General features: G+C 56.3%; 1 protein-coding gene across 1 annotated transcript; it reads left to right on the top strand.

The window, feature by feature from the left end:
- The first annotated feature begins 500 nt into the window (after positions 1 to 500).
- LOC129214354 (translation initiation factor IF-2-like) lies at positions 501 to 13485 on the top strand. The gene is made up of 2 exons (XM_054845881.1): positions 501 to 627; positions 3371 to 13485. The coding sequence occupies exon 2, from the start codon at positions 4231 to 4233 to the stop codon at positions 5371 to 5373; it is 1143 nt and encodes a 380-aa protein (XP_054701856.1). The 5' UTR covers positions 501 to 627; positions 3371 to 4230; the 3' UTR covers positions 5374 to 13485.
- Positions 13486 to 21280: the final 7795 nt, after the last annotated feature.

Below are 21280 nucleotides of genomic sequence, written 5' to 3'. Positions count from 1 at the left end.
TCTGTGTTGCTTTTCCCTTGCTCGTCCTGGATCTTGACAACAGGAACAATATTTTGTTTTCTTTGGCAGACTGACATTTTTTTCTGCAGCCAAGAGGCAGCAATTAGGAGTAGAAAATACCTCTAGGAGTGAAAATACCTCTTGGTGCATCCCCCATGCACGCCCCTTGCACTCCTAGTGCTTTGGGCAGCTCCAGGGGCCTCCGGGATGGGGCTACCGAGGTCCCCGAGCCTCTGCAAAGCACAAGGATTTATACGAATTCAGTAACATTTACTGCAGGCTGGAAGGGGACACAGCGAGGGGCTCTGGCTGCCCAGGGCAGGGGTGTTGTAGCGTGCGCTGCTCAGCACAGCCCTTCCCCGGCCGGGGGCCGCAGCCAGCCCTGAGCATCGGCCACGCACAGAGGGGAAAAATGCTCCCCGGGCTCCCTCCCACGCAGCAGCAGCTGTGGAATTTCTTGAGGTTGCAGCAGAAGAAACCCTGAAGGTTATTTCTTTACAAAACAGACAGCTCGCATATTCCTGATTTTGCCAAAAAGTCCAAGATTTGGCTGAAGTGGCTCCTCGCCTTTGCAGGACGGTGCTGCTTGCTGTACCACTTCTGCACTGCCCCGCCACCCAGCCAAAGGTATTTCCCTATGATCTCGTCCTCTGCACACCCCATGGGGCCATCCAGGGTCCGTGCCGCTTGGTTTGTGTACAGCAGAGGGCAATTTTGTCTTTTCGTCCTCGAGCGGAGACAGGGCTCGCTTTCCTTGTGCCACCCACTCATTTATATCCCCCGAGTCACCCACGCGCCTGTCCCGGGGCCGAGGGAGCTCCGAGTTTGCAGCGATGTTTGCTGCACCCCCCATCCCCACCAGCTCTCCCCCCGCGCCCGTGCAGATGGGCTTTGTTAGCAGAGGAGCTTCATTCCACGAAGGCGCTGAGCCAGGGGGAAGCAGGACGCAGTGGAGCTACGGGGGCTGCAGGTACAGCAGCCCTGTTGGCCCAGCCGTGCTCGGGGACTCCTAAAGCCGTTGGGGTCACGGTAGAAAGCTCATCCCATGGCCACCACTGCTGCACGGGCTGTGGGACCACCAGCTCCCCCCTTCTTCAGCAATTAATATTCCTTTGGCAATTGAATCAATTACTTATGTGGGGTGGAGACCTAATGCAAATATTGCAGGTGTTGGTTTCTTCTAATGCACATCAGGAGCCCAAAGTGCCCTTAAGACCCAGGTCCCAAATGGGGGGGCTGAGTTGAGCAGGGGGTATGTCAGGAGGGAAGCAATAGGGCTCAGCAGACTGGCGCAGCATTGGGGGTCTTGGCTCCAGGCTTTAATCAAAGTAAAAAATCATTTGCCAGCTCCTCTGCGCAGCTGGGTCAGGCAAGAGCTGTGGCCAGGGGAGGTCGGGCACTCCAGGACTTTCTCGGGAGTCCTGGTGCCCCCCAGGCAAAGGTGCTGCTGCTTTTGGGACGTTCCCGCAGGCTTTGCTCCCCTGTTCAGGCTCTCAAGCCTGCTTTTACTCAGGCTCCTTCAATTCCCAGGAATTCCTTCATGTCCCAGGGCTGGCAGCCCAGTGCATGGGGTGGTCCCGGCTCGATTTGACCCTCTGCAAGATATTGTGACCGTAATTCCCGTGCTGTGGTGCTGCAGGACGGACTGCGGGGTGGGAGGGTGGAGGATGAAGGCTCTGGCTGGGGCTGGCACGCGGGAGTGAGTCGCAGCTTCCAGGCATGCCAGCGGCGTTCGTCAGGGCTCCTGCTGAAGGGAAGCAGGCGGGGGGGGGGGGGGGAGTTGCTTGAAAAATTGCTATTCACAGAAATAGAAACTTCCCGCAGAAACACGCGTGCGTCGGTGACAAAAGCCCAGCTGGGAATTTCTCCCTGGCAGCAGGAGCGGTGGGAGGGGAAGGGGCCGGAGAGCACGGGAGGCTGCAGCGTGGGGCTGGGGGTGCTGGCAGGCCCCTCAGCCCGGCCCCGGGGGAAATTGCTGCTTTTTAGCTGGAAAAAGCATCGCTGGTCTCCAGCCATCCTCTGAACGGTCCCCAGCAGGAGGACCTGGTGGTGTGGGCGGTGATGGGCTCCGTGCCCCCCACGCCGAGCCGTGCCCTCCAGTGGCACTTTCTCAGCGACCTGTTCAGATGCTGCTTCCCCAGCTGATTTCCATCGCGGGGTTAAGCCCGTCCTGACATTTTTCTCTGCATAATCTCTCCGGTCCCCTGAACTTCATCGTTAAGCCGCTATTATTAGCCTCATTTCTTGGCATAGCCCGGAGCTGTGTCAGAGCCCACCAGTCTATTTATAGAGTGCCGTGAGATGTTTTGTTACTTGCGTTAATTAAACTAATCCCTTCTGAAACAAAATAAAAGAACTTAAGAGCTCATGTTCAGTCCCTGGAACAACATTCCCGAGCTGCAGGGATCCAGGTAACAACATCTCAGGCTGCCGGCCGGTGCTCGGGATGCTCCGACAATCCGTAGCCCGCAGCACCAGGGGAGAGCTGCTCTGCTCAGTGTCCCCTGGGAATTCATGGGGGGCGGGGGGAGCACAGCACCCACCCTGCCCGGCAGGACTGAGCCCCATGAAAAACTCACAGGGGATGGAAAAGGAACCAAAATAGATTTTATTATATCGATAATTATTCATATAGATATATTTTCATATAGATAGATAGATTTTAATATATAGTTTAATATATCTGGTTTTAATATAGATATTAATAGATTTAGCTATGCAATATGCGTTTAACCAATGAATTCATCCTTTATTATGTAGGAAAGGCAGCAAAAAGGCATTGTCCGACCTTAAAATTGCTGGAATCTGAGTCCTTTAACTTACGAGCATTTTCTGTTTGCTTTGGGACATAATTAGTCCCTGCAAAGTTTCTTCTGTCTCGGTCTGGCCCCTTCTCTTACTGGATCCCTGTAAGAAGGTCACGGTCAGCTGGGTTCTCATGGTGTGAAAATACTTTTACTACCACGTGGCAGATCTCACGTTATCAGGGCAGGATCGTTTCTATCAAAGAACAAGAGACCGGATGGGAAAAAGCAGCACCCAGGAGCTGAAATAGCTTTGGGAAAGGCTATCGTTGTCGCACGTTAAAGCCCAGAATTCACTGCCTGCTGTAGCTCCTGGCTCTCAGATGCTCTAAGACCAAGCGGCACCAGCAGCAGGGACTTCAATCAGCCCCTAGGATAACTTAACGGACATAAATTAATCATAAAAGTCAGCACATGAATTGCAGATTGTAAACTTTACCGTCCCATTTACAGTTTCGGTTGGGCTGATTCACCCCACTGGCCCCTTCCATGGGGAACAGGGAGAACACGCTGTGTTTTGGTTAATTTGCAGCTTGCAAATGGAAATGGTGTTTCCTCCCTGCCAGGCACTGGGAAAGAATTGCTCCGGGGACTGCAGCGTTGGTGGGCTACACTGCTGGAGAGACCACCCGCTGTATTGCACGTCGCCAGGCACCGTGGCTGTGGTATCTGCAGCACCAGCATCCCCCTCGCAGCCAGAGCTCCTGGGGAAACTGAGGCACGGAGCGAGGGCGGGCAGGTCGTAGCTCAAACCAGGCGTGCAAGGAGCACTGGGCACATCGCTGTCATGTTTCCTCGCTGCACAGGCAATGCACAGGGGCTCAGAGATGTTGTCTGCTGGTCAACGCTGGTGATGTGGGCACAGGCGGCATCTTCCCTCCAGGCAGCACGTGCCCAGGCAATGCTGCCTGCCAGGGTGTTCCACCTCCGGGTGCTTTATTTAGCGATATCAAACCCTTCCCTGCTCCCCAGCTGCCCCAGCCTGGCAGCATCCCACGTGTTTGCCAGGGGGGGTTGCTAAAATCCTGGGGCACGCTGCGACTTCAGGGCAGGTGACAAACAGACAGACACTTGCAGGCAAAACCCTCCTCCCAGCAAACACAGTCCCACGCAGGGAGAGGGCTTCTGGATGTGGCCCTGCAGACAGGAACCCCCGCGCACCCCTCCCAGTGCCTCTGTGCCTGTGCAAAGCCGCAGGCTGAAAGCCCCGTCCCCTCCTGGCTCTGCATCGCACCGGGATGCCCATGGGAAATGCCGGCTCCCCCGGCACAGGGACCTGGCAGCGTCCCGGCGCAAACCCCCGGGCTTTTTTTAACTCAACAAATAGAGCTTCAATAAATGTCACTTCTTTCCGCTGCCGTCATTTCTTTCCGATGGCCCGTCAACGTGACAGCACCGAGGTTGTCTGGAGCGGGAGGAGACCTTGATGGATGTTGTTTCGTTCCCCGGCTCAGGGGATGCCGCAGGACGAGCCTCCTGTCCCAAGCACAGCGCAGAGGGGCAGGAGGGGGGCGAAGAGCCTTGTGTCCCGGAAAAAAAAAAGCTACTGATGAGCCCAGAGGGATGTTCCCCCAGGCCTGGCTGGAAAGCCACCTTCAGCATCAGGTATTTGAGTTCTGCACATCCTTCTACCGGGGGCTCACCCTCCCTGCGAGGGCCACGTCCCCGCGGGGCACCGCTGGCCTTCGGATGCTGTGGGTGGATGACGGACCCATCCTCCCACGGAGCGTTCCTCCTTCCCGGGCGTGGGGCAGGAACAGCTCCGGGCCGAGTTTCAGTACCGCTCCGTGGCAAAAGGCAGCTGCAGGGTTCCGAGCTGACAGCAGGTGCCAGCAAAGAGCCGCTCTGCAGCCAGCCGGGGCCCCTCGGGGGCAGGGGTGGCCGGAGCCCCCTCCCTGGGCGCTGCGGCACCTTCTGCCCAAACCCACCCATCTGCCTGGGGCACAGACCCCCTCCTGGGACCCGGAGGAGGGCAGGCGGTGGTTCGCAGCCAGCTGAGAACCCCGGCGCTCAACTCACAAATTGTAGCGTCTGCCCTGACCCCCCTCCCAGCCCAGAGGAGCAAATAGGGCTGGGGGGGGGGGGCGCTGGAGGGGGATTCTCACCTCTTCTGGCTGCCCAGGTATTCTGGGCTCTGGGTAGTCCCGGCCTGGGTTGTTTGGGGGTGGTGTCCAGCAGGGTCCTGGCTTTCTGCTCAGCACCATGGCCCCAAAACCCACCCTCCCCCTCCTTACCAAATTCCTTTCGTGAGGACCTGGGAGGCACCTCACGCTCCCCCCCTGTTTGGCAGGCGTCCGTGACTCTCCTGCTCCGCAACAAGGGCTATTTTTACCCCCTAGCTGCACTCACGCTCCCCTGGCTCTGCCTCCTGCCCTCCCTCGGCCCAGCACCGTCCCCGGTTCCCGGCTGGGACCCCGCTGCAGCTGGGGCCGGGCTCTGCTTGCATCCCCCCAGCACCCCGCAGCCAGGGGGGATGCAGCAGGGGCCCCTTCCCTTTGTTTGCGGTCATCGTTTCTGTGGGCCCCATCCACTGCCCTGTGCAAAGCTCTTTTTTCAGCCTGACAAGTAGCTTGAGCTTGTTTTATAGGAGGATGTATACATATATATGTGGCCTCTGCTATTTCCCCCTTCCTACTGGTCTTTTCAGGTCCCCGGCCCATGTCCCTCAAGCGAGCCCAGGGCTCCCCGTGGAATCGGTGCTGGGAGCTTTGCCAGGTCTTTTTGACGGTCAGGGAAGGGTGTTGGACCTGGAAGAGCCCCAGCGCCTTGGGCTGGGGGGGCAGGCAGGGGCTGTGAGCACTCCTCGTCCTTCCCTGGGCTGCCGGACCCCACGTGCCTCGAGGGGACCTGCCACAGCCCCAAACCCCGGGCTGCTGCTGGCAGCGGGACGTATGCTGCCCATCTCAGTGCCACTTTCAAGGGCTCTCTAACCCTGGCATCAGGGCAGCAGCTTGAACCCACGTGGCTAGGGGAAGGCTGAGCAGGGGGATCCATCTGCGTTCCAGGGTGGATGCTCCAGGCATGAGCCCTGAGGGGGATTGTGCAGGGGCTGGAGGGGTTGCGGCAAAGGGATGGGGGACATCACCCCTGCTGCAGGCTCCCCATCCCACCTAGGGCATTCCAAAAGGCCCCACCAGCACGAGAGGGGACCCAGGGGGAGCAGTTGTGGCCCCCCTGGGGAAGGACACCCTGAACATCACCCACTGTCCCAGGCTGGCCCCCGCTCACCTCTGAAACAGCCCTTTGCTCCTTTCCAAAGAGAGGTTTTAATTTACCCTCTTGGCTGGCGAAATCCTATCCCAAGCAATTCCCCAGCCGTTCCTCCAAATCACAGTAATTACCTCATTACTTTGATATTAATAGAACTCATATGGCCTGGAGAAGATAATTGAAATTAGCCCCTCATCGCCAGCGATGGGGAGCAGAGGGGGCAGTGCTGGCCCAAGCTGGATGAGGGGTGCAGGGCTGTGCCCCCGCCAAATCCTGGCACCCACAGTGGGTCCTGGGGCCAGCGATGCCCATGGGGCTGCAGCCCGGCTGGTCCCGACCTCAGGGATGAATTATCACCTGGAGTTTGTCCGATGGTATCAGAAATGTGTGGGCAGGATGGGTGCCTGTGCTTGTTCCTGTCGGGATCCTCCAAGTCAGCCTGGGAGGATGCTCGGCTGGACCCTGCCCCTGCCCCTGCTCTCGAGCCACTCACCCTCTCGTTGTCCCCTGCCTTGTCCCCTGCTCTGGGCCAGGGCATCCCGCAGCCCCCATCAGCATCTCCCGCCATGGGGCTGCTCCCATTCTTTCTGGGGAAAAAAAAGAAAAAAAAAAAAGATTCATTATCTGGAAGATCAACAAAGGCAGCATGGCGGTGAATAGCTCTCCCAGGCGATGCCGTGCCCCCGCAGCCGGCCGCTGCCCGGCAGGGCCGTGATGGAGCCGTCCCGCCGCCCCTCCGGCCCCACCTGCTCCCCCTCAGATGGAGGTGACCCCCGACAAAGGCCGGGGCCGCGTCTGCCACCCTTGGGCTTTGCCCCGACACGTGTCTCCTTAACCTCTGCCTTGGGACCAGCTGCTACCAGGGGACCCTCCTTTGTGGCCCCGGCGCACGGCAGACGATTCTCCCCATCTGGCCGGCGAGGCCTCGTCTGTTGGAGACCCCCTGCCCCGGCTTATAACGGCATTAACCTCCCCCACTGCGCCCTGCCCCGCTCCCCCTCCGTCAACTGTCACCGGGCGCCCCGGGTCCCCGTGGGGGCGTTGGGCTGGGCACAGCCTGCATCCCGCACCGCTCACCCACTGCCCCGTCGGCACCGCGCAGGGACGGGCATCCCTGCCTGCACCTCCAACACTGCCTGCACCTCCAACACTGCCTGCCTGCCTGCACAGAGCCCGGCTGGAAATCTCTCTTCTCCTCTCCTAACACCGTGGCATAAATACCGCATGGAAACGTTGCATTAAAATATTGCATGTAAATATTGCGTGTAAATGCTGCATACAAATGTTGCATGCAAACGCTGCACGTCACAGCTGCGTGGTGTAAGCACTGTGTGCAAATGCTGCACAACATAAATGCAGCACGTAAATGCTGCTTACAGGTGCTGCATATCGAAACGCAGAGCCTGGGAGCCAGAGGGGCCGGGGGAGCAGGGGGCAGCCGAGGGCAGCGCACCCAGCCGGGATGTCAGGCGGGCAGACCGGGCCAGCTCACGCCTCCGGAGATGGGCGGCAGGAGCGATGTCTGGACAGGAACCAGGCAGGACAAGGCAGGGGGGAAAATTTGCCTCCAGGGGCTTGAAAAGTTCCTGCACTCATGGCTGCAGGTGGGGTGAGTCCAGCCGTGGGTCCCGCAGTGCTGGGGCTCAGGACCAGGACCCCAGCACGGGGGCTCCATCCCAAGCCCACTGCCACCAAGCCACACGCCCTCGCCCCTTGCACTGAGCTCCCCGGGGAGCTGGGGGATGCTGGGGCACCCCAGGGTGCCTGGCTGGCAGGGGACCAGCGGCAATGAGATGCAAAGAGCGGTGCGCAGGGTCAGGTCTTTCCCTGCAGCCCCTTGGGGAAAGGAGCCGAGGCGGAGGCTGGCATCCCCCGGCTGGCGGAGGCTCCGCAGGCTCCTCTGCCTGGTCAGCGGTGTCCCCAGGCCAGGGGTAAGAAGAGGCGAGAGACTGTCACTGCCGCCTCCCTCGCCAGACATCCATCCCCGAGGAGGCCTTATCTGCCGCTAATGCTTCGCAGCAGCCTCCCCAAAGCTTGCGGGCTTGGCAAGATGCTCCGAGACTGCATTTGCTCCAAATGGATTGTATCAGGGGGAGAACAAAGCACTGGAGAGTTTTCAAAGCAAAGTCGTGATCGCAGCCCGCGGGAGAGGCAGCCGGTCCCCTCCGGCAGCACCTCGCTGGGGGACTCGGCGGGGAGCGGGCTCAGCCCCAAAACGCCCCTTGGCCGTCCCCTCTCGGCCCCAGCTCTGCCATCCCACGGTGGTGACCAGGCAGGAGCCGTTCAATGGGTCCTGGCCAGAAGACAACAGCTCCATTTTCACCGAAAAATGTCCTGCTGCAAAATCTGGCCTCGCTCCAGCTGCAAATGAAAAATAAGGTTGGTGGTTTTTTTTTTTTTCCCCTCCTCCAAAGTTTCTTGGAAAGCTGGTGCGGGCCAGGCTCTGGAGCAAATGCTGACCTCGGCATCGTGCCACGGGGGATGCTGCATGGATGCTTGCCCGCTTCGCTCCCCATCCCTGGTGCAGGCAGTTCCAGGCAGCAGCCGCCGGGGCAGAGCAGCTGGCAGAGCAGACTTTTTTTCCTCCAACAGCCTCCAGAACTTGGGGAAAAAAAAGGGAAATATTCTGTCCTCTGTCGATCTCAGCATAAATTGCAATCGCAGTGTCGGGAAGGGTGCTAATGCGGGGGCTTGCCCTGCCCAGCCTGTGCTCCGAGCCCTGGGAGCGTCGGCAGAGACGGCCGCAGGCGACGCCAGGATTCACCCAGAGCACGATGGCCACATTGCATGGAGCAAGGTGTGCACCGTCCTCGTGCTGAGGTGTCCCCGAGGAAGCGATGGCACACACCGAGCCATGCTTGTCAGGAAGGACTGGAGGAGAAGAAGGAACTGTGTAGGCAGAGGAAGGAATAAGACCAGTATCCTTTCCGATACACAGAGAAGATGGTGTCAGCAGTGAGTCAGCTCCGGGAGGTATGTGAAATCATAATTGAAGAATGCTGAGAAAACAGCAAAATCCCACAAAAAAAAAATTGTGGGGGAAAAAAAAACAACCCTCAAGCAAAAGCAACAGCGATGGTCCAGATCCCAGAGCCTCAGCGCTGGGCAGAGACATGAAAGAGGATGGGTTTAGCAACTGGACGCTCTTCAGGGCGCGATGAGGTAACTGCAAAATTGCATCAGGGGCAAAAAGGAAAACAAACCCAAGAGCAGCGGCTTTCTACTGCGGGACAGCCAAAGGCCGCCACACGGCCCTGCAGCATCTGGCCCTGCGGTGGTGGGCTGGAAGGACCCACGTGAGATCCCGGAGACTCTCACGACGCATTCCCAACCCACGAGAAATGTCGCGGCCACGAGGGCTCCTTTGAACAATTGTCATCGAGAATCTGGGGAAACAATAGAGCTGCGCGACGCCAGGCTCTGCAAACGCCCGACTCACGGCGCTATCGCAGCTCCAACGCCCAACTCGTTAGTGCCAGATTAGCAGGAGGGGGAGGCGCAGGGGCTGCTCCATGGAGGCTCGGACATCCCTGCGGCCACAGCAAGAGAGGTGCAGAACAAGCGAGCAGCCTCCTGCGGCCGGTGCGGGGTGGTTCACCAAGAGCCAGAGGGGACAAGACACGGGAAAATCAAGCAAAATGTCACAAGTTCAGAAACTCAAAAGAGAAGGTGGAACCAGCGGGCAAAGGGAGGTCTGTGTGCCCTGCGGCGAGAGGCTGCGAGAGGAACGGCTTTGCTGGGGGCTGCGGGCAGCACGGGGGGGACAGTGCTGGGCGGCGATGGGATGGGGAGAGGGGAGGGGTCCTGCCCATCGCCGCTGGGGTCTGCACCCGACGCCGGCCGTCCTGGACAGCCCTGGGCACCCAGCCGAGGAGGGGAGCAGGGACTCAAAGGGCGAGGCATTGCACAGACCTGGTGTGAATTCTGGTGCTGAGCAGGACTGGGAAGCCTTTTTCATCCTCACGCCAGGAGGGCCAGAGGGGCAGGGGAAACCCAGATGAAAATTCAGCAGTGACGTAAGCCCACTCCCCACAGCCCGCAGGTACCGGGGGGGCTTCAGGCTGCTGCCCCAACATCACAGCACCACACCTTGAGCTGCAGTGGGTGAGATCAGGTCACGCACGACACCAAACCCAGGACAGCAACTCACTCGTGGGGACACAAGCCACCCCACGCCCACCCGGAGGGCACCCGTGTCCTGCAGCATCCCCATGGGTGTGTGAGCTGGGCACCAAACCACGGCTGCAGGGACCAGGGCTCGGTGCTGGGAGCCAAGCAAGTACAAAACAGCAACAGAAGATGGTCTTTTGATATCATACCCAGAAAGAAATAAAAAAAATCCACCCAGTTCAATGTACCCATCAAAGCACGTCCACTGGAGAGGACAAAAACGACGGCAGTAAGGAATAACCGCATGAAAGGAGGTCCCAGCCCATGCCGAGGAGCCAGTGGAGGTAGGAGCACCACAAACCACACTTTTCATGGGCGCAGGCACGTGAAGCAGTGAATATTGCACACCAGCAAGCACCCACCATTGAAGAGACACTACTCGAGGCAGCTGGCACGGTCCCAGTGCTTGGCTCCGGAGGTGGACATCGGCCACCGCGCCGGGGTGAGCAAAGCCCCTGGCAGGGCTGGGCTGTAGCTCGGTGCTGGATCCTCGCTGGGCTCCCCAAGGCTGGGACCTGCCTCCGGAGAGCTAAAAGCAATGTGGGAAATGTCTGCAGGGACTGCGGGACAGGCAGGCAGGGGGGGTTCTCCTCCGGTGGCCGCAGCTCCAGTGTCACCGTCTGTGCGGCTGTAGATTGCCCCCCCCCCCCCAAAATTGCTCCAGCCCTGCCGAGCTCTTTGCCCTCGACAGGGAGGATGAACGCAGAGGTTTTACACGCTCCCCTGCGCTCTGCACAACACACGGCCGGCATGTAAACACCACACAGTCGACTGGGGAGAGACCAAAGGTCTATTGAGACATTTCCACGGCGACACTTTGAGGGTGCCACGCTGCTGGTGGCTCATCCAGAAAGGTCCCCTCTCCGCTCCTCCCACCACCTCCACCCCAGGGAAGGAGACTCCTGCCGGCACTCAGGTGTTGAGCTTTAACTGGGGCCAAGCAATTCAGAACCACAAAATCCAGCCCCCTTGAGCCAATAAAAGAAACCGTCCCTTGCTGATCGCTGGTTTTGCTTTAAAATACAAAAGCAAAGTGAAAAATAAACCCCACCGGGCCCTGCAGCTGGCTGCTGTGAGTGCAGAAGGTGCAATGCCTGGTCGCTATGACTTGATGTGTTCATGGGGCTGGAAACAGCCGCATCCGGCACCCGCATTCGGGCTCGATGCAGCCCTTTGCCTCGCCACTAGCCACGACGACACAGCGACAGATACATGATGCAGCCGACTGCGACGGTGCCACGTGGGAGCAGCCCGGCACAAAAGTGGCTCTTTCCCCATAAATCACCCCAAAGGGAGGGTCCACCCAGTCGGGCAGCACCTGGGGGGACACCCGGGTGCCCGCTTACTGCAGGACAGGCACCGGCAGAGCCGGCAGCATCTCAGCATCTGCGACCGTCTCCAATAATACCACCCGAAGGCTCCAAAATGTTGGGGAAAAAATAAATATAGCTCAAAGGAGACTAAGGGATCGAAGGAAAATGGCCATTAGCAACCCTCCATCTGCAGTAAAAAAGCCGGCCATGTCCGGCACTCCGGATCTAATGGGTTTTTAATATTCTCGTGGCATGCACTGTGGTATATATGGTAAGAGACACTTGGAGGTCTTGCATGAGCACCATTACTCGGGGGGCTGCTCGCGGAGTTCAGGCTCTTCCTTTCCCTGCCAGCTGCCTCGTAGATGTAGATGTTTCAATTATTCTGTCAAGCTGCATATTCCAAATTAAGGCCAGAGAAGTGTCTCTGTCTTATATAGAAAGAAAGAAAAAAAAAATATATCCCTAAAAGGAAAAGAAATGAACTCAGAAATTAATAAGGCTGATTGACAATGCTGCTTTGGAAACTCTGGTACCATATGGCATCCTTGAATGGCTGCAGTGCTGTTAGGATGGAGCTGACCAGCTGGAGAGTTACTGTGGGTTGTTTGTAATTGTAATAATGGATATCAGATGGCTGGTGTGGAGCAGTTTATAAATGAGAACAGACAATGAGCCGCACTGTTTGTCAGGAAATCATTGCTGATACGGGCTGTGCACTACCCCACCGCTCCTCGTTTGAGCTGGCTGCTCCCAGGGCACCGTGTGCCGCCGGTGGGGCCAGCTCCGGCTGGGAGAGGCACGATCCTGGGGCAGGTACCGCATCGGTGACCGGGGCCGGGTGGGCCAGCCATGAGCAAAACTGCCCAAAAAACCCCCCCTCGCCCTCCTGGTACTTTGGGCAGAGCCCCAGACCCCGCTCGGAGATGCTGGCGAGGCTGATGTCGTCGCACAAAAAGCGGGATGTGCAGCCGGGTGTCTCTCTAAGGACGCCAAAGCCAACGGGGACCCGGCCGGGGATTGGCCAAAGCCTCGGGAGCCGTCCAGGCTCACAGGGCTGATGGGGGCCCGGGTGCTGACACTTCCAGATTGTTTTTTGTGCTGAACAGCCGGAAAAATCATGACATTTCAGAATCTGCCATTTAATGGATTTTTTTTTTAAAGTTGATAACAGTGAAATTCATTATTTCAGTTTCTGCTGATCTCCAGCTCTACGGATTATCACATAAAACGAAGCCTGAGTTTGGAACAAAAAAGTCACATGCTTGTTCCCTTGTCTTTTCCAAAATGAACTTTCATCCAAATTAGCACAGGGCATTGCCCAGATGAAACGTCCCCTGTGCTCCAGCAGAACCTGCCCCATGCCACATTGCCCAGGGCAACGAGCCCCAGCCCGGGGCAACCGAGGCAGGAGACGGCTGGCAGAGAAGGCTGTGTTCAAGGCTCAGATGTAACGCCTATTTTTAATTCCTGGATTATGGGGTTTTTCCCCCAAAACTTATTTTAAAAAAAAGCCACAACCAAATTGGATTAAGCACCCCCCACCACCACCAGCCGGCAGCGGCGGCCGGGCAGAGCCAGGCGATGTGGCAGGGGAGGAGGAGCACACCCACGTGTCGTTTCACACTCACGCACACGCACGCCCGCAAACCCAAACACAGCTGGTCGCTCCGGCAGCTCTTATTTTGGGCTCGGCGGCCCCGGCGCGGGATGGAAGGAGTCCCGGCGCTGCTGGGTGTTCTCCCTGCTCAGCTTCAGGCTGATGGCATCTCTGGTGGCGGGGCGCCTCGGGACCGGCCGGCCGGCGGCAGGGACGGCTTTCGAGGAAAGCGAGCTCCGCGGGAAGGCGGCCAGGACTGGAGCTGGGGCCACGGCACGTGCCAAGCGCCGGGCAGAGCATCCACAAGCCGCCGTGCCCCTCTGAGCCCCTCTGCAGGGCATCTCGGTGGCCGTGAAATGCTCCTACCTTCCTGTACATAATATAATTAAATGTTCTTATATTTCTTGTATCTATTGTCTATATTTATATTTTATCTATTTATTGATGTTTGTGTGTTACATATATGTACTTACATAAATATTTCTTTTATATTATTCTTATATATTATATAAATATTTCTTTGAAACACCAGGGCACACAAATCCTCAGACAAACTCCGTCGTCGAGCTGGAAACGGGCAGGGCAGGACGTGATCGAAATCAGCTGGCAGGAAAACTTGTTCTAAACCATCACTCCTAACCGAGCTCTGTGGTTATTTCCCCGAAGAAAGACCGACTCCTGCTCCCAGCTCTGAAAACATGCCCGATTATTTGAGTCTGCATACTCAGAGCCTCGATTTCTAGGCTTTCATATAACATGCAAGTAACTCATTCATTTTTAGAGCTGAGATTCAGGATTTGTCTTTTTTATATCAACCACTATTTAGGGAAAATGGACATTCGATTACTATGCACCAAATGTCATAGCCAATTGGTTGTACTGAGTAAGGGGACGCTGAGATGCGAGCGTGTTTTGGAGACCCCCTCCGAGCTGGACCTGGCCCAGGAAGCGGGAGGGCTGGTGGCATCCCCAAGACCCGGCTGTCGCATCCCCGTCCCCGTGTCCCCACAGCCCTCCAGGTGACCCGATCGCATCGTCCCAGCTTCAGACTGAAGTTATCACTCAACAGAAAAACTCCCTCGCTTTCTCCAGCTCAACTTTGGCTGACCTCATCAGCAAACCGAACTAATTGAAGGAAGCGAAGTCAGAAAGTAGCCCAACAGCCCTTCCTGATGTCAAAGCTCATTCCTCACATCACCCAGCCCTGGTCCCCTGCGATGAGCTGTGGGTTCCCCGTTCAACTTTGGCATCGCAGATGCATTGCTTACTGCTCGCTATCACATTTTAAATCACCGCGACTGCAAGTCCCGACATACATTGTCAGCAGTTTAAAGGCAAAGAGGTTTAGATTTCAAAAGAAAGAGGTATTCAACATGAATCCCTACTCAAACGCACTATTTTTCCCAGCACTCTGGAAATGCTGAGCACCCTGGGATGGGTGCAGCGCTTCACTGGCACCTGAGCATCCTATGGCTCAGCTTGGCTCTGCAGGCAAGACTTTTGGGGTGACATCTGTTTAATCAGTCCCCATCACCCCCCCATTGCCCACGGACGGGCCCCGCTCGCAGCCGATCCGGCGTTGTTGTTGGTTTTTATTTTACAGGGGTAATAGAGCCTACCCACATCCTCCCGGCCCCGGCCCGCCCCAGCTCCCACCCACGCGCTGCCGGCATTAATGGGTTTACTTTGCCGTGCCTGGCAGGTAACGACCTCCGAAAGCGGGTGTCACTTTGTCATCCCAAGCGCCAGCTGTGCGGCGGGAGAGGAGGAGGTGGCAGCCTCATGTCCCCTCGTGCGGGGCTTGATGCTCGTGGGGTCAGTGTGTCCTGGAGGGCTGGATTCGGGATCCCCGGCTCCGCTCCGAGCCTGGACGCATCCCTGGCCCTGCCGGCTCCTCGTGCCTCTTCTCTCCCCTTGCAAGGGAGGTTGAAAAATGCACTGAGAATCTGCTGGGGGGAGTTGAAAATCCAAGGCAGGAGCCAGCTGAGCGCTGGGACGGGCGCGTGGTGGCTGTGAGCGTAACCTCCGCACGGCCACGCCAGCCCAAAACTCCCTTGGGTGGGACAAGTGGACCCACAGCCAGACGCGGGATGCGGGGGGTGGTGAGCACCACGGCTGACCGGGAAGAGCCGTCCCCAGCTGGGAGGATGAGGCTGAAAGCACGGTGCCAGGGATGAAGCCGAGGAGGTGCGCTAGGAGCAGAGGAGTGAAATACAGTCAAACGGTGGGTGATGGCAGAAGCGGCGAGCTGCAAGATGCACCTAAAGGTCTTTCTGCTTCAGACATCTGCAAAAAATATCTCGTTAAAACTGAAATCAGGCTCCTATCCCTCCCTCCACTCATCTCCTATTTACTGAGATCCCAAACACCTCCAGGGTGGCAGCTGACTTTTGCTTTGTGTCTGTGTCAGGAACACATCTCCTATTGCTGGAAAATGATAAACAAATTATAAAAACACTGTAGCAAACCCCAGAGAAGGGCTGAGTGCAGACACGAGGATGGGGATGGCCATGAGAGCTCTTCATGGAGGAGCAGCAGAAACCATGGGCACTCCGGGGCTGTGCTCTGATGGGGGCTTTGGCTGCGATTTGCAACACAATCTCTCCTTAGAGCAAGAGAAATTATGGGATTTACCCCACGGGTGCAGGTCTGGCTGGAATGGAGCACAGCGGCCAGGCTGGAGGCGATGCTGCCGCCCAAGCGGCGTTGCCCACCATGGGACAGCCCTTCTGCCTCCCCTGAGCCCCTCTGGACAAGGGTCTGCTCTGAGCATCCCCAAACCCTTCATCCTCCAGCCCATCTGCCGCTCGAATCCCCGCTGCCCGGCTGCGACGTCGAGGCAGCTCCCACTCCTCATTAGAGGTCGCAGCCCCTGAGCAAAGATTAATCTGGTGCTTGTGCGAATTTATCTGCCTGAAAAGAGAGGGACCGTCTCTGACCTCACAGTCTGGAGGCTGGAGGGGAGTTTACTGTCCCCTGAGCTGTCAAGCCAATTCCCTGCAGTACCAAGCTGTTGTTCTTGGCATCTGCTAGGCAGAAAGACTAAGAAACACCCCAAATATCTGTTTGCTTTAAAAGGTAAATATTAATTTCAGGATGCTGTTTACATAACCAGACTCTTCAAGCTTGAAGTCATTGCCTTTTGCTCATTGTCACGTGGTATTAGTGTGTATTTAACATTTATTTAACTCTGCTTGGTCCTGCTTGTGCCAGATGGCAGGCAGCCTGCGCGGCTAGGCACGGGCTTAGCTGAGTGCTGCTCTGAAGTGAGAACAGGGGGTGGTTTGAGACTGAAAAGGTGAAAGTTTGAGCAGTTTTGCATCCTGAATGGCACGGATGCACAGTGCGGCTCTGACGTCCCTGGGGCTGGCTGGTGTGTGAGTCCCCGGAGCGTGGCAGAAGTCAAAAACAAGACAACCTGGGAGGCATCATCCTCGGACAAGTCCAAACCAGTGCAGGGGCTGGGCTTTCCTCAGCTCTCGCTGGGCATCGCAGCAAAGGCAGGGTCTGACAACTTGCCTTTGACTGATGGCTTTGCATCACCTTGGCCTGATCCTGCCTGGCACTGAGCTCTCTCTGCATACAGGTCTGTAGACCCTGGCAGAGAGCTGTCCCTGCAGAGGCCATGGCGGTTTGCATGCACCCTGAGCTGCAGAAGCATGCGAGTGTCCGGCTGGCCGGTGACCTGGAGGAGCAGATGACATGGGAGAGGACCTGCTTGCTGTCTCCTGAGATCCTGAACATCAAGTTTCTTCATCCCAGTGAAGAACTGAGAGATGTCGCAGTGATGCGCATCCCTGGTACGTGGCCCTGACAACCGAATGCTCACACGTCTCTTTTCCACCCCTCTGGTCATTTACTCTGCCAGCACAGGGCACTTTGGAGGGAATGCAGCACTGCTGGTGTCACTGCTTTCTCAAAGAATAAAGAAATGTGGCCAGATGGCCTTTGAAAACCAAATATGATATTCAAGAGAGTATCACCATCTTTATGGCTGCAGCAGGCACCCATCAGCTTGAATACACAAGCGAGGAAGATCTGAGATGGTTTCAGGGACAGAATTATGGTTTCTAAACTGGGCTGGACACTCTCAGGTTCAAACATTCATGTTTGAAGAGAGACCTACGTGATAAATAATGTCCCTAGATTTTATCACAGAATTATTGCCTGTCTGGCCTCGATAGCCACTGTGTGCTCTGCCTTCCACCTGGTGAACAGGTCTCATCCCACCCCTCCTCTCCTCCAGCAGTTCTTGCTCGATGAGATCCCATCCTCCTCCCACCAGGCATGCCTGCCTCTCCGGGCAATGCTGACCTGCCGTCGTGCACTCACATCGTGCCAGGAGAAACACTGACCGGACACCAGGACTGACCTTGGGAAACTCCACCAAGCTCCAGACCTCCTCTTCTGGCACCATCAGCCCTGCTCTCCTTTCATTCAGTTCTCGCCCGTGTTAGTGATACCTGTACTAAACTTTCCGTTTTGTCTTGTTTTGAAAACCAGTTCCCAGCGGAGGAAGCAGACAGGTTACTCTGCCACGACCTGCCCCATGAGATAAGCCCTTTATCGCATTTCCCATTCGTTTTTATGACAGTAATTACTCTTTCTTCAGCATTTTTAGAGCTACACATGCCTGTGAGATGAGAGATTTCCAAATAACGTTCCCTCTCGTGTTCGCTGTTCTTTGATCAGACCCGTTAATCCTTGCCACCAGATTTGCCTGCCCTGCAGAGGGAATGGGAGGACTGAGCTGTTGTGGGACGTGGGAGAGGACAGCGAAGGGATGAGGAAGAGGTAGGACGCGGCTGAAGGAGCTGAGCTATGGGGAGCAAGAATAGGCATATGTCTTTGCTCAAGAGAGCTTGTTCCAGCCCAGGACCATGGTCACCAGCTGAGACCTCCCCTCACCTGGGAGCCACCCTGCTCCCTCCTTTTAACACGGGTCTGCAGAGAAGATTACTATGAGGGTGCTGAGGCCCTGGCACAGGGTGCCCAGAGAAGCTGTGGCTGCCCCTGGCTCCCTGGCAGTGTTCAAGGCCAGGCTGGATGGGGCTTTGGGCACCCTGGGCTGCTGGAGGGTGTCCCTGCCCATGGCAGGGGTGGGACTGGATGGGCTGTGAGGTCCCTTCCCACCCAAACCAGTCTGGGATTCTATGATAACAACCTTTGACTGCTCTCAGCTACCTCACCAGCTGCAGGGACAGGGTCTAGGAGGGATATCTAAGCATTTCAGACCTTCTGGTGACGCACCTTGGTCCATACCCTGCTGTATAGGACCTCCCTTGGGGTGGGGCTCACACAGATCTTCACACTTTGGAAGAACGGGAACAAGGCTGTGAAGTCCTGATCCCAGAGACTGAGCTTCCCACCCGCAGCCACCTTTGTCACGTTGGTGGACAAGCTTTATTCAGAGGGGGACTCAAGGCCATGCAATGAAGGAGGTTTCTTTTGGTAGGACCTTTGCAGGAACTGGGACAGAAGCTGCAAGGAGCACAGTGAGTGACAGAGGATCAAACCCAGAAGGGTGCTTTATGTCGGTGCTCGGGTACGGAGGAGGATGTGGCAGGACAGCAAATAGAAATAAAAAAATGCGTCTTCAGAGCACAGCTCGCACAGCGTGGCACAAGCTGTGGTCGGGATGCCAGCAAACAAGCAGAGCAGACACCAAGTACCTGCTCAGACGGCAAGCACCATTCCCACATGCACCAAATAGAGAAGTAGTTCACGGGAAAACACCATCCATGACTTAACTATTTGTCTGATATGCAACAAAATGTGATCATATGTTTCAAGACGATGGGTGTGTTTCCTGAGTTGCAGAGTGCGTGTGTGAATATTTTAAGAGGTTTTGTGGTTTATCGGCCATAGATTAATAACATGTATAGTCCTAAAAATGCTGTTTGCAAACTGGATGCTCAGTGGGGTGTGATATATGTATATATATTTAGAGATACATATCTACCTCTCTAGGATGCATGTGCCCACATACTGCACTGGGCTGACAAGTCTTCTGTCTCTTGTCCTGAATACATCGTGTTTAAATGGTTAAAAAAAAGGGTTCCAAAAAAAGTCCGTGTGCCTGTAGAGCTTCTTCTCTACTACACAAGCCTATTTCAAGGGCATATAGAAACACCAGCTAAGCGAACAGGTGTTGCTCGGTTGGACGCAGAACATAAATCCATACTTATAAAGGCTGGGTGCGTTTTTTTCTCTTAGAGCAAATAAACTCTGCTCTGTGTACCAATGTACCAACCGAGCAAAAATGGCGACTGGCCCCTTCCTTTGACGGCTGTTGATGTTTCCCAACCCATACCCCAGCTCCAGAGCATGAGACAAGCTCAGCTCACTGTATGGCTTAAAATCTGGGGGGCAGGAGGTGGGGAAGGGGTGGTCCCCGCAGGGCAGGCTACGGCAGCGTGTCTCGGAGCTCATCCTCCTGACAGGACCATGCCCATGCCCCAGGTCTCGCCCACAACCTTGGCACCGCTCATCCCAGATCTGAGGAAGAGCACGGAGAGCTCTGCTCACACCTCTCCGTCTCTGTAGAAGACACTTGCTGGAGGAGCAGCAGGATGGCCACGTTTAAAACATGAGCTTGTTTCTGTGGAGAAGTTGCATATAACTGTGGAAACGTCCTCAAAGCTGCTGTCCTGAGCTCCTATGTCTTTCACTGGCACTGAGGTCTGCAAGATCAAGCCCTCTATGTACCCTTTCCCGGTACTCCGCGGGTATTATGAGTGTTATTTAGCACAATCCTCTCCTCTTTGGGGAGGAGCTCTTTCACCTTTCGAAACAAAGCAGCAACGCATGTCATGGAGCTGCTCTGTGCCCACCATGGCTTTACCTTGGGCAACACCAAAGCTGTTGAGCAGAAAGGAAGACGAAAATACATCAGCTCCTCCTTTAAGCTTTCCCCAGCACATCTTGACACTCTCCTTTGTGGTCCCAGCCCTCCTCGCCTCCTCCCCATCCTGAGTAGTGCCACTTCATACCAGGGTACGTGCCCCCAAAGTCATGGTGCCCAGGAGGGATGGGACACACAGTCGGGCAGCAATGGCCCCACGCCATCAGTGCAGCTCTTCCCATCTCCTCCTCTGTGCTCAGGCACATGGAGGGCTTCGGAGTAGGTGAGCCTTGGGGAGATGCCAGGCTGGGGAGCACAGCCAGAAGGCTTGGGGAGCTGCTCCCATCACATTGGTGAAACATCTGATGGAGCCCAACCTGCTGCTCTCCTAGAGGCTTCACAGGCTTTGCAGACCAGCTAAATTAAAACAAAGCCCTTATCAGCACCCCACACAACAGACCTTTCTGCTGCACCAGCGTGAGTTTGGCCACAGCGAGGCTGTAGATGACACTGAAATGACGTGGTGGTAAACACAGGCCAGAGCCAAGCTGCAGACCAGCGTGGCAGGAGATAAGAGCTGCGCAGGGGATGCAGGCTCTGGTTGACAGGCTGGTCCAGGGAAGCACTGGTGCCTCGCAAGGGGAGGAGGCAAAGCCACAAAGTTAAAATGAGGACAATGGGACTAGATGGATGCTCCTGTCATTTTAGCGCAAATTTGGATCAGATCCATCACAGGAGGTCTGAGCCCAAGAGATGCCTGTTCCTGGCCAGCAAACTCAGAACAAGCCTGTGGCTTCCTGAGCATCTAGAGCTAACCATGACCAAGCTGTGGTGCACCGCAGCTCACCTGTAGCTGGGCTTTCACCAGGCTGCTGGCCAGCAACCCCAGAACTGGGGAAGCTACCACCCAGTTTGTTGGCAGCATGGTCCTACCGGGAACCAGCAGCCCTGACTTGTGTGCCCTTTTTTCCCAGGAGCCAATTATACAGGCAGTGACTTGAGGGGATGGATAGTGCCCTAGGGCTGCCAGTTTGGATCTCCTGCTCCACCCCAAGAGCTCTCCTTCACTGGCGATGAGCTCTGCCAAGGCTGAGCCAAGAGACAGCAGGGCATCAGGAGCCACACTGGTACTAGCACAACTTGCTAAGTGGTGTTGAGGACATCTACCTAGGACAGGAGACTGGGTCCTGGCCCCGCTTCCAGGACCACATATATATGTTATTGCTGGGAACAGAAACCCCAGCTATAACCCAATTTGCAGACACACGATCTTCCTCCTACAGCTACTTTCAAGTCTTTCGGGAAATCCCTGACCCAGCTGTCCTACTTGCAGTTTCCC

This window comes from Grus americana, chromosome 17 (genome assembly GCF_028858705.1).
Source record: "Grus americana isolate bGruAme1 chromosome 17, bGruAme1.mat, whole genome shotgun sequence".
Lineage (NCBI taxonomy): Eukaryota > Metazoa > Chordata > Aves > Gruiformes > Gruidae > Grus > Grus americana.
Note: the sequence above shows the minus strand (reverse complement) of the source record. Positions and strands in the feature narration are given on the sequence as shown.